At 52.8% G+C, this 13,347-nt stretch overlaps 1 protein-coding gene across 3 annotated transcripts in view; it reads right to left on the reverse strand.

Moving 5' to 3' along the window:
* Positions 1-111: 111 nt before the first annotated feature.
* The window catches only part of LOC133346479 (monocyte to macrophage differentiation factor-like), a 37,298-nt gene continuing 24,062 nt past the window's right edge, over positions 112-13,347 (reverse strand). For all 3 annotated transcript variants that reach the window (XM_061558109.1, XM_061558102.1, XM_061558093.1), the window contains 6 exons: positions 12,095-12,176; positions 11,403-11,563; positions 10,802-10,876; positions 9,864-9,965; positions 8,666-8,735; positions 112-8,394 (listed from right to left, as the gene is read on the reverse strand). In XM_061558109.1, coding sequence (XP_061414093.1) covers positions 8,209-8,394; positions 8,666-8,735; positions 9,864-9,965; positions 10,802-10,876; positions 11,403-11,563; positions 12,095-12,176 — 676 coding nt within the window. In that variant the 3' untranslated portion in view covers positions 112-8,208. The remainder of the gene's footprint in view (positions 8,395-8,665; positions 8,736-9,863; positions 9,966-10,801; positions 10,877-11,402; positions 11,564-12,094; positions 12,177-13,347) is intronic.

Here is a 13,347-nt window from a genome sequence, read left to right on the forward strand (position 1 = left end):
CTTGCATTAAAATAATCCTGCTAGGAAGATGCACTCCCAGAAGGCCGTGGGGGCCGATGGCATGTGTAACAAAAAAACACATAACTTTAAACGACGAGAGAGACAAACATGGGAAGGAGGCGTTATGTCCAGCTTATTTATTAATTTTGTTGAAAGCAAAAGCGTGGCCAGAATCTCAACGGCACACGATGGGGCGTTTTGAAGCTTGAACTGAACGGCACCCCGAGAGTAAAATGTGAAATCGCGGCGGCTAAGGCCGAGATCCTCCGAAGCTCCCGACGCGAACCACATTCACAACAAAGCAGCAGCAGTTCGGTGTTGCCACAAATTCACCGACGAGTGCTGTTTTAACGAACGCTGCCGATTTCCGTTCGCACAGACGGGCGTGCCGAAGAATAAAAAGAAAAAATTTCAGAGACAGAAAAACAATTACTTATAGGTACTGTACAAGCAAAAGTGCATCATTTCAAGTTGGATACAATTCACAACTTGACGACATTGTCAGTTAATCTGCAGTAAAAAAAAAAAATCAACAATGGTGCCCTCGTAAAGGTCTTTCGTCGTCAGTTTGCCCACTATTCTCTCAGCCATGGGCAAACGACCACCCTGTACAGCTGTCGCTGCGATACCAACACGCAGTCCCACGCTACGCGCAGCGATTATACACCAAACAACAAAACAAATTAACAGCCAACGCAAGCCACAACAGTGGATTAATGAAGATGATTGGGAAAAGCTTATCATCAACTTGTACACGCGGTGCCCGGCAAACGTTAAGCCCAACAGCGGTTCCCAACCGCTGTGTGCGCGCGCACACAAAGTGTGTGCAAGTGGGGAAGAAGGGATTTTTTTCTCCTTCGAAGAGTAGACGGCACCTCGTGTACAACACGCGCACGGATGACGATTCCGAGTAGAAAGAGAACACTTGGGGTCGTGCCACGATACATTTAGCGAACCGCCTCGCTTTCGCCGACACGTGCCGAGGTCGAATTCGACGAGTATGACCAAAACTTTGAGATTTGGGGACGAGAAAGGCACGGGCACGCACGGTCATCGATGGTCCCGGAATGGATTCCAACATGAAGCTCCCCTCCCCACCAGTGCCGGATGAAGCTAGTGCGGGGCCTGTAACATATGTTGTTATAAAGGGGCGCTAAATAAAACAATTAAAAATATTTTAAAAAACACACATTTTTTACTTGCATAGTAAAGTAATTGTAATTTTTTCATTTGCTATACAGCCAGGTAATACGACACATCGCTAACCTTAAACACCCAAGTCGTTCATTAAAGTTGAAGGCGGTATAGTACTATAGTAATAGAGCAAGTGCAGAATCACTGAACCGGAATTGAAAGCTTGAAAGCATTTAGCGCGGGCCCCTTGAAAGTGCGTGGCCCTTGAAAGTGCGGGGCGCCTGTAGCTGCATATGCAGCTACTTGTGCTACCGGGATAATCCGGCACTGCTCCCCACCACCTCGTCACAAGGCTTCACAGCGAGATGACGTCACGCGTGGGTGATGACGTCACAAATAACGACGTCATCGCCTTGGCCTGGCAAGGGCGGAAACGTTAGTGGCGCGCTGGATGTTTTTGTTGTCCTTGTCCCGTCTAGTTTTAGGTAAACACAACCTTTGGGTAATTTTTTTTTCATAAACTATATTTAGCGATTGCTGCACTGCTTCATTTGGCAGCAGTGCACAAAAGCAAAATACAACAACAAAAACTCAACACGGTCGTCAATAATTACAACACCGTGGGCTTAAAAATAAAACGATATACAATAGGCGACATTTTGTAGCACGCTGATAGAGAGAGGGCTTTTAAAAATGTTTTCCCAATGACCCAGTTTCATCAATTAGGCGCTTGCGCGTGAAGTTGGCTTTCGGTTGAAATTTGTCTCCGTTTTCTGAAGTGCAAGCCCCTAATAGCACTAAAATATGGCTTGCATGCATCCGATCATCTTCACGAGAGAGCCGTCGCAGGCCTCCCCGTTACAGACAGACGTGCGGCAGACAGCCAGGAGACGGCTAATGCATTAACGTGCCAACCTCAGTCGGAAAGCCGTCACTCAAGGCAATCCAGACCACGGGACATCTTTCAGTGCATCGTACTGTTAACGTAACACTCGTTTGCATCATAAGGTTTACACTTTTAGCTCAAATTTTCACATTTTTCAGAAAATTACCATAGCGTCTCATTTCTAGAGCGTTGATGTCACATAACCACCCCTTTTACGCACGCGCACGCACACGCACGTCACAATATGGCTCGGAATAAAAATAAATTAGCGAGCCACTTCCCCCATTACTTTGGGATCTCGATGGCTTTACAGAACATCGATGCTGGCCCAATGTGCCCCCCAAAAGACATTAGACCCCCCCCCCACCCACACCAACCAAAAGAAAAAATGTTAGACCACAGAATTGGTTAAAATGTAAAGGCTCAATCTTTCTCATGCCAGATCCCAGAACTCCTGAACTGAAATGTCTGCTCCAAGTCTGATCATAAGCATCTTTCTGGCTTGTTCTACAGTTGACGCGTCCCTTTTAGGACCATTGTGACAGCCTCACCCGACCACCTACCCAGGTTCAGGTCTCACCATTAGGTCACAGAGAATAATCTTTGGGGCACGTCGCTCCAAAAGCCAGCATCGGTAGCTCGCTCTCCTCCAACATCTACCACGCACACGTGTCACAGCCATCACAACCTGCCGCCCCCCCCCACCCTTTCCTGATCTACACAACAACGAACCCCATTAATGAAATGATTTGCCGCTAGCAACCCACTTTCGCGGGCCCGTCCGCCCGTCTGTCCGTACGCGTGACGCGACGACAAGGACGACGACTTTCAGATTGAGCGGGGTGAAATTGAAAAGGGGGTTGTGCCGTCTTCAGAGAGTTTTAAAGGGAGGACCCGAACGAGTAAACGCGCGAATAGCAATCTGCTGGCAGTCGCACCGTTGCCGTTTTTGCCGCGAGGCAGCGGCGACTCACGGCTCTCGGTTGAGGCAGTCTTGAGTCCTCGTGGCCAGCCCCTAGGGCTTTCAGGCCAGCTGCACCTCACTCATCGCGAGTCACTGAATCAGTCCCCACGAGACCAGTCCTGGGCCTCAAGGCCCAGCTCAAGGACATTGGACCGTGGCCTCAGGGTCGTGGCCTTGACACCGGTCTCAGCCTACAGGATCCAGCCCTGAGCAGGCCTTGCACTCGACTTGGCCGTGATTGGCTCACAGCCTTGAATCCAAGACTATAACTTCCACCTCAGGTTTTATTCCAGTCTTGGTTGAGAACGCTTTAGCGTTACAACCATCAAATGCGAGCCGAAAATTGGAAAAGAACCCCAGGTTTGAGTTTGCAGCATCTCCCTCAACTGAGATCTGTGAGCCGACACTGCCTGGCAAACAAATCTCATAGCCCGTAGCATGTTTTGGTCTAAACCAAAGAGTTCACTGCATCAAACCGCAGTCCGATTCAGGAGGCTGGTGTGTGTGTGTGTTTGAAGCGATAATCCATAGGGCTTCACTCTGTCGCAGAGGTCGCAACCGGGTACCCGATACCCGTACCCTACCCAATACCCGGCTACCCGTACCCGGCCAGGTACGGGTACGGGTACCCGTTTGCGACCCTGGTGCGGCCGGGTACGGGTACGGGTAGGCCGCGAGTCACTGGTGAGTAACCGTTTGTCACTCATTTCGGGTAGGGTACGGGCACGGGTAGGGAACGGGTACCCGTACCGGCCGGGTACGGGTACCCATTTGCGACCCTGGTGCGGCCGGGTACGGGTAAGGAATCAAAACCCGTTTGCGACCTCTGCTCTGTCGAGCGAAATACAGTAGCGCCAAGTGCACGAGCTGATGTTCGTAAAAGCACACCACGGGACGCGTCTCTCCTCGTCCGTTTTTCGTGCTCGCAATCGTAGCGAGTCGGATAGAATGGCACTGACAATTGACGTCAACAGTCAAGGCTACCAAATGTCTTGGGAGGTTTCCCCGCGGGGACACATGACGAGCTGGCAGCCCCTCCCTCCATCTATCAGCCCCCGCCCACCTCTAACATAGCCACGCCCACACATACAACGAGCAATCTGATTGGCTCTTTTATTATGTTGGACCCGCCCATCGCTGGGGTAACCCCGCCCACTTCTCTGGTAGCTCCGCCCACTGCTCGGGTAGTACAAAATCCAAATTTCCACAAACCGTTTTTGGTAGCCTCGGTTTGCATACACACGAGAAAATATATATTTTACTGTTTCGGTTACATATTTTGATGACTCTAAACAAGCGAGCGCTATAAATGTGTGTGCTTGAATAACTTTAAAACAAAAGTGAATCGATTAATAAAAATTGGCCACTTTCTATCCGGAACACATGTTGCCGTCGCGTTTGTTTATCAGAGGAGGCAATCGGAGAATGATTTTGATGACACCGATGCTCATCAGCAGTGCGCGCCGCAGTGGCTACGAGATGCCATCCTCCCTCGCCTGGTATGCACGAGGTTTTGGGTTCAATCCCGGAACCCTGGCAATGCCTGTTGTGCGTTTTCTCTCTCCCCTAAGTGGTCGCGTTGATTGTTCTCTGGGTTCCTCCAGTTTTGCCCTCCCCGTTTACAACCAACGCGCCTCTACATTATTCGGCCGCTGCGATAAATTCCCACGCGTGGCGATGATGATGATGACGATGATATCAGCCGCTTCGACGATGAGCTATCAAACGCGTGTGGCCTCTGAAATAGAACCAATAGGTCAGAGGGCGTTACCTGGTAAATAAAAGAGTTTAGTTTTAATACAGCCGTAAAAAAGTGATGTAAAAACAAACACTCTTGTTGTAGAAATAATTTATGGTCTCAACTCGGGTCCCTTTGCAAGCTGTTCAACCAACATAATATTTCTTCCGTTCTCTAATGCTCATTTAGCCCGTTGTGATAAAAATACTCTCTGAGTCCTGAAAGCACTTATGGGAATATTTAACACGAGTCTTGGCTTTACGTCCGATATAACCAAGCCGCATTATCCCGGCGGCGGCACGCGCGGGTACGCCGCGTTCAAGTCGAGCGGCGGGTCGCGTGCGTGCGGTGGTGGGGAAAAGCGTGGGTAAAATCCAACCCTCTTCCAATAAGGTTTGGCCACCGTGAAAGGATATGCCAAGCAACTAGGTGGTCTCAAGAGCTTCTCCCTGTAAGGGGCTCAATCTCTCTAGAGACTAATCGAGTGGAGACGCGACCAACAGCAGTGGCGTGAGCCAGTAAATTGCAGGGCTGCGCCTTTGCCTTTTTTTTTTTACTGTTGCAAGTGTGCCGCTTGGCGCCACAAGGTTCTGTGGCGAAGTTAGGACCGGGGCGCTTCTATAGACAAAGAACCCCCGTATGGCCTGAACAGATTGTTGGTGCTGTTAAGCAAGGAGCACGAATGAATTCCGGGACGGCAAACAAGGAGGATGGGTGGCCAGCACCACGCCCGGCCACCTTGGTCTCCCTAGTGGCGATGTTTACACATCGCACCGGGTATATGTATATATGTTGAACTTCTTTCGCACCATACTCGGCCTTCTCCATTTTGCAACAGCAGGCGCGCTCATCGGGGCGTGAGACAATGCTCACGCTTCCTGCCCTTTGTTCGTTTGTTTCTTGAATGCCAGCTGTTTGTAAAAAAGAATGTCATTCACGTAGCCGAACTGCTCACCCAATGTGCTTAATAGGCGCATTGAGAGGAAGGTTCTGAGCCGAACGACGGTAGATTTTGGTCAAGTTTGTAAGGTTCACACCCGCGGGGCTGTGCGTCTCAGGTTGTCTGCCATGACACGAGAGGGCCTCACATGACATTCAGGGCGGTGGCGGAACCAGAAGAGGAGGGGGGAGGGCAATGGTGAGATCCCAAAATAAATAGCTTTTATACTCTGTGGTTCTTTCGGTAAAGTCAAGTAGGTAGAACATTTTTATTAAAAATTATTGTGATATATTATTTTATGTTTTATTTTTCTACCTACGTGACTTGCAGTCACGGAAGCTTCAAATCAAGAATAAGCATCTTTTGTTGATATTTATTTTCACCTATTTTGGCCCATCGATATTGCATTTTTAGGAAGAACAAAAAAAATCTCAGTTTGGGAATCTCTCACCCTCCTTCCCTACCCCGCCCCCCCCACCGACTGGGAAGTTTCTAAAGCCACCTCCAAGTCACTGCCCATGAGCCCAGGCCAGATATTAGAATTTGTCGGGACCGTCCGAGGTGGCATCACTTTCACAATTCCAGTAACCAGGTAAAGCGAGTGAGCTGATGTAAATAAATCGGTGCCACTAAAGTTTCTGCGATATGAGGTGGTACCGATTTTTTACGGACTATCAGGGCTGCTGTGACACATTTCCATCCGTTCCACGTACATAACCAATAAATACAATTATACCCTAAGTTGTGCACATTTAACTTACACGTATTAAGCCGGATAATACAGTTTAACCGTAGCACCCATTGGTTTTGGTATATATTTTTTTGGTTGCGTCTTCCCTCTACGAACGCCAGCACCCCGCCATCGCTGGCGAACGAGGAATGCGCTTCTCGGCACAGCTTTCGGTGGCTTCCTGGCCAAAACGCTCAGCCAAAAATACTCAACTGAACCCAAAATGGGAATGTGACGATCACCGTTGAACAATAATCACACAGCGGTTTCGTTTGATAGCGTAAATATTCTTCTAGTGCGTTTCGGAAACGCGCGTTCATTCGGCTGTTTGCTCACGTTTAACAAATTCGCAGCACCCGCTGCAACATGTCGGTGATGGAAGTTCTCACCAATCACGGTTCGGGCAGAATGAACCGACAAACAACTGGGCGATCGGCGGGGGAAATGTGAATCGGTAAAAGTGGAACACCAACTCAACTATCAAGCTACACCAGGGCACCAACAGCCTCCTTCCCACCAAGGTGGATTTTACCACCTTGCCACGTTGGTACACCGAGTTTCAGAAACCTGCAACAACGCTTTTCCACTGCCACCATCGGAGCCGGGTCAGAACGGCACCCTCTGGGGATATTTGTCGACGGCAGAAATCTATAACCGCAACACGCCAGCCTCACAAGCTGGTTTGAGGGGGGCCAAGCAGGGCCAGGTGGCGCGTCAAAAGTCAACCCAGTACTTCTTAACCCTTTCTCGTTCCGAGATGTCTGCAAGTTGCAGGGTGGGTGGGTGTCCCGTTCCCTGCTTAATTCTCGGAATAAGCAAGGAGCTCAGCGTTAATTTAATTTAGAGAGGCACAGTAGCGCCGTCGTTTTTGAAGACGTTGTTACTCACCGCAGAGAACTGTCGCGACAAGACCGCCACCACTCTACGATAGCCGGCGCCAAACTGTGCCACACGCCCTCCCGCATTGCCTTGTGGGAGCCTCGATACCAATAAAGGTATTAAGACTTCAGTTTTTATTCCGGTTTCCGACGTGCGTCATCGGAATGGAATCGTTCGTGTACGTACATCGTTGTCGGAACGGGAAAGGGTTAACTCGTCATGCCAACATCTCGGTTGTGCAGTGGAAAAAGGTTACAGGAATTCTTTCTAGACGGGAAATACGTGGTTGGGAGGTGGGTGATCAAATGATGTTGGGCAGCCACGCGGAGAAAAAGCTTCTTCAATGTCACTCTCTGCATTCCACCGTGAAGACCCACTCAACTGCCCGCCCGCCCACCCGCAGGTCCACCCGCTCGCTCGCGTAACAATCGTTAGTGTCTCAATATTAGGTTGTGTTGCGTTAAACTAAGACCCATATCAAACGCGGGGGGCCGTTTAGCGATGATTGTCAGTCTGTTCCACCAGCAGCAATCGGTTCAAGCAAGGCCAACTCCACCGACGAGTTCGTGAATGTCGAATCCAGCCCAGAGTTTTGCTCGTGTTGAACCAACGTTTCTGAAAGTTACGCCTTCACCGGACCCAGCAGTGTGGCTCATGGGATGTGTAAAAAAATAAAAAAAACTTTCGGATAAAAAAATTATAATTAAGTGGTGGAACAGCCATGAGAAGGAGGAGTGTTGTGTACGTATTTAACTTGTTTATATCTCTCTCTTCTCCTCCCCGTACGTACGTCCCTTGAAACTTCGTTCGCACCGTACGTAGCCAACCGTTCTAATCACCCCCCACGGCTCGCTGCCCCCACCCCCGCCCACCCCCCCAAGAGTCACCCCCCTCCTGCCACCCCCACCACCTCCCGCGGCTCCCCCCCGCCTCCCCCTCACACCCGCAAGGGCATGTAGAGGTACCGAAAGATGGCGTAGTAGTGGATGGTGGCAGCCAAGGCCACAAACAGGTGCCAGATGGCGTGAGCGAAAGGCACGCGGCCGTCGCTCTTGAAGAAGATGACTCCGAAGATGTAGAGGGCTCCGCCGATCGCCACCTCGGAAAGGCCTTCCCTGTTGGGCTGAACGGCGCATCGCACGGGAGAGAGGGAAAACAATTATATAGAATAATAATTAAAAATACGTAAACACGTTAATCACGTGCCGTGTAGAAAGGCAAAGAACCCCACCCACCTCGTCCCCCGCCCCCCGCCCCCACTTCTTTCTTCCCCGTATAGCCTTGAAGATTTTTGTTCTTATAATAATTTTAAAAATATAAACACGTTAATCACGTGCGGGGCTGCGGGCGTAAACAAACGACCTTCAAATCGTACTTGCGATCTGTGCGCTTACCATTGAAACGATGGCGAGAGCCGGAGAGATGCCCATGGTGAGGTAGAACACCAGCTCGATCAGCTTATACCTGCAACGAAGGAAGAGGGGCGGGCACGTGTCAGGCCGCGTGGGCCACGTGGGGGGGGGGGGGGGGGGGGGGCGTCCACGTGGCGGCGGTGACAGAGCCCGGGGGGGGGGGGGCGAGGCGTCCCGACGCGTCGTGCAAAGTTGCCGCAGCGGCGCAAGGCGAGGGGTCACGTGACGCGAGAGCGACTCGGGGATTGGATCCCGGAGCCACTGATGCGGCCACAAACGGAGAAAAGAATCAGAATCTTTTATTTAGACTCGAGGGGTCAGAACGTCATAATAACAAACGATGCAAAAACACGATAGTAGTGCAAAGTATAGGAAAGGTAAGAAAAAAAAAATCACTTTACAAATTTCCAAATTAAACTAAACTATTTTATTTTACCAAGCAATAAGTTATTCGCTTCTTTTTCAGAAGCGACCTGGACGCTAATCATCGCTCAACAAAGTGGCCTTATCATCATCGTGTGGACAATTTAAAGCAGCAGCCAAACACTCTAAACGCAAGTCGATTCTAAATATGGAAGGAAAAACCAGAGGACCCGGAGAAAAATCCACGCGACCACCAAGAGAGAGAGAGAGACACGCAAACTCCAAATATACAGCAGCAGGCGTCAGGATCAAACCCACGACCTACCAGGCGAGGTCGTTAAACATCTCGCCACTGCGGCGCCCCGTGAGTCACCGCCATGTAATCATTTTTCTTCGTTGCGATACGATAACTTCATTATCTCGCGATATCAGTTTCACATATCTCCGCACCATCGTATTGCAGAACCCCGATTGTGCCGTGTTTGAACTTCGCCCCATTCCCGGTACGAATGAAATCATTCTTTTAACCGCCGCTCGCCCGACGGGAGGCTGCCGAGCGTGCAAAAAAAATCATCCGGTCGCGGCGCGTTGCCGTAGAGTTTCACTCGCCAAAGACGAGCTTTTGCGCTCCGCGACAAGCCACGGCTGTCGGGACGTCACGTGACAACCCCGAGACGTCGCTCGAGCCGTCGCGCCCGAGTGCGATACGGGGAAACAAAGCGGTGGCGGCGGAGGCGGTCGCAGCAGCGGCGGTGGCGGCTGCCGCACACCCAATCACTCTGCGGAGTAGGGGAGGTGGTGGGGGGTGTAAACGCACCGGCCATGGAACATGAAGACGAAGAGTGCCCCCGAGCATGCCATGAGCCACACGACCCAGCGCATGTGAGAGGCCCACGGGCCCAGCTCCCGCAGGAAGAGCCTGCGCAAGAGACGGACAGAGAGAGAGGGAGGGAGAACGGAGCGCAAGCGTGAAGGGGTGGCAACACACGCACCGCTGCTAAGCTAAAGATCCACTACCCCACCCTTCCCCCCGTGTAAGACCAGACAGACTGGTCGGGGCAAGTGCCGTTTAGCGAGCAGCAACCTCTGAAGGCCGGGGCGCGTTCGTATGGTGCTGGCCACCCAAGCCCCGCTCGTGTGCTGTGCCGGCCTCCATCAGCGCAACTCGCTAAACAGCACTTGCCCCAACAGTCTGTAGAAGGCTATATACGGGAGAATCTTCGTCTTTGTACGTTAAACTTCTTTCGCGCCGTACGCAGCCACCCGTGCTAGCTGGAGGCGCGCCACGGTACACAAAGGGGCGGGTGGCCAGCACCACGCCCGGACGCCTTTGTCTCCCAAGTCGAGGTGTTCACACACCGGACCAGGCAACTCGCTTGAGTCGACCGAGGGGAGGAGGCCTCGGTGGGGGGGACCGGCTCGGATACAATCGTCACCGACGTTCGCCGTCAGCGTGAATGGAATCAGAATCTGTATTTAGACTGCAGGGGGAATCCGATGAGCTATGAAGCTCTTTCGCGCAGATGTCCAGTGCGGGCGGGTCACAGTGCAGTGCCAACCGCCGCGCCACCGCTCCCGTGGACAATTCACACACGGACGTGCGAAGACATTGGGGCAGTGGAACAAAAGATATATATATATATATATACACGTTTTAGTATGCAACACAGGAGGCGGGAGGGGGGGGGACGAGGGGTGGGGGGAGGGGGCGCGGGCGCGGGGAGCGGGGGGCCACGAGTAACCGAGAGCACCCACCAGGGCGTGTAGGAGGCGGCGGTGAAGAGGTAGATGGCGACACGGTCACAGATGTGGAAGCAGTGCTCCGTTGAGCTGCGGTGGGGCGGGGGGGGGGGGGACAGCGCAGCGGTGAAGCGGAGTCGAGTGTGCGGCGAGCGAGCCGCGCGAGTCGGATGGAGGCGAGGCCTCGATGGCCACGCGACATTCCACATGACGCGCCGCCGCTACAACACCCCCCCCTCCCCCCGTTATAACGCAATCGACGACGAACTACTTTCTTGAGCTGCGCAGCTGAGCGGAGTGATACACGGTACGCAGAATGATACAGTGACGCGGTGGCGGCGGACTCATCGCGTGTAGTAGTACGTCGCATCTCGCCAAAATTGATCGCGGCGTCATTATTACTTACGAGGAAAGAAATTCAACTCGAGCCGGGCACCATAACGATCGAGATGATGAGATGGCGACGTAAGGCGCTTTCAAGAAGCCGCACGTGAACAGTGACAGATGACCGCGCAGCCTGGCATGATCCTGTATCACTGGTGGGTACCGGCGGGGACCGGCTGGAACCGGTATGGACTGGCAGGGAACCAGCAGGGCACCGGCGGCGCCGACTCACTGGAAGTGGCGCCCCTTCCAGGCGTAGATGTGGTAGATGGTGGACACGATGAAGAGGCCGCAGAGGCCCAGGCCGTACACCCACGCCGTCACCTGCTCCAGACGCTCGTCCGACAGGCGGTGCAGCGCGGCGCTTCCCACGATGCTCGGCAAGATCCACAGCTGAGCGGCGAGATCCACGGCGGGACAGAGAGAGGGACGGGAGGGAGGGGTGACAATGACGACACGAGGTGGGAAAAATAATTTTATCTTATTTGAAACCACGGTAGCGAGATGTTAAAGACCTCGCTTGGTATACAGAAGGTCGCGGATTCGATGCCAACCCTGACGCCTCTAGATTGGAGTCTGCATGTTCTCCCCTTGGACGTGTCGATTTTCCTCCGGGATTCGTCCGCTATTTACATTTAGAATCAACGTGCATATTTGGCCGCCGTACATTTGCAGCAGTTGCACCGCCTGCACACTCGCCAGAGGTCGCAATCGAGTACCCAATACCCGTACCCTACCCGATACCCGGCTACCCGTATCCGGCCGGGTACGGGTACCCATTTGCGACCCTGGTGCGGCCTGGGACGGGTACGGGTAAGGAATCAAAACCTGTTTGCGACCTCTGACGCTCGCCAGCTGCACCGCGGCGGGTGTAGAATAAGGTGGAGGGATGGTGAGGGGAGGTGGGGGGGGTGTGCTACTCACGGCGTGGGTCGCGCAGTTGGCGGCGTGCTCGTACTCCGTGGGCTGGTAGCGGCAGTTCGGCGGCGGTCGGTGGTTCATGAACCTGCACGGCCAACACGAGCAACACGGGCAACACGAGCAACGCTTTGGTCCTGGTGGTGCAGCGATCAGCGCGCTGCGCCGCGCTACGAACCCGCCTTCGCGGCCAACACCGGTGACGATTATCTGAACCGGTCCTGGACCTCCCGTGGGTCACCTCAGCCTCAATGAGTACCTGGCAGCGGTGTGTAAACATCGCCCCCAGGTGAGTCCCGGGTGTGCCTGTGAATTTTCGGAATTATAAAAAAGAACCTGACTATTAGCTCGCATGCAAGGACAGACGAACTGCAAGATCCAAACCATGTCCATTTCTTGAGAACTGCTTTTTGCGTGTTCGTTTATCGTCCTTCCCCCGCCCCTCCGATTCGCACGGCTTGCTGCGTACGGTACGAAAAGGAGTTCAACACGCATAAATACAACTCTCCTCCGTGCCGTTCAGTGGCCGATCCAGCCCCCGCCATCCCCAACTCCTCCTCCCCCGCTACCCCATCTCTCTCCCTCTCCATCGGTCACCGCGTAGCGAGAGCCGTAAGAAGGCCCGTCAGCCACCACCTCCGGCCTTCCCAATTCCCATCGGTCGAGCGTGCACAGTTGGGGGTGTAGGTCAAACGTCCGCCGCACGGCGTTTCCCACGCCACGCACAACCGCTCGCTGGTTCAGTGAAGCGACTCTCGCCTGCGGTGCACACATTCGGCTGTTCGCAGAGTCGCTCATGCGTCCATTCAGTTTCTGCAAAGCTCTTCACGGCAGGAGAATTACTCGGTTCACTGACGATGTTGGGAAGGGGGGGGGGGAGGTCCGTGTACAATACATGTGCAGCGGTTAGCAATGTGTACCCTTGGAGCGTGCCCTCTCTCCGAGTGAAACTAATTCAATCCACGTGACCTCGTTTTCCAGGGTACGAATTATTTTTCTATTATATATATGACCATAATCTGGGCCAATATTTAAGCCAGATTTCCAGCTGTCTAAAGCGATCAAGAACACCATCAGGGTTAGATGTGCAACAATCACTCACAACAGGTCTATGCGTATCAGATGTGTGTGCCGTGTGTCGTCATAGGTCGACTCAGCCTCAAACGAGTACCTGGTGCGGTGTGTGAACAATCGCCACTGGGGAGACAAAGGCGGTCGGGAGGCCGTGGTTCTGGCCACAAACCCTCTCGTCTACCATG

Source organism: Lethenteron reissneri, chromosome 3 (genome assembly GCF_015708825.2).
Source record: "Lethenteron reissneri isolate LAM-NWPU_2019-01 chromosome 3, ASM1570882v1, whole genome shotgun sequence".
NCBI classification, from domain to species: Eukaryota; Metazoa; Chordata; class Hyperoartia; order Petromyzontiformes; family Petromyzontidae; genus Lethenteron; species Lethenteron reissneri.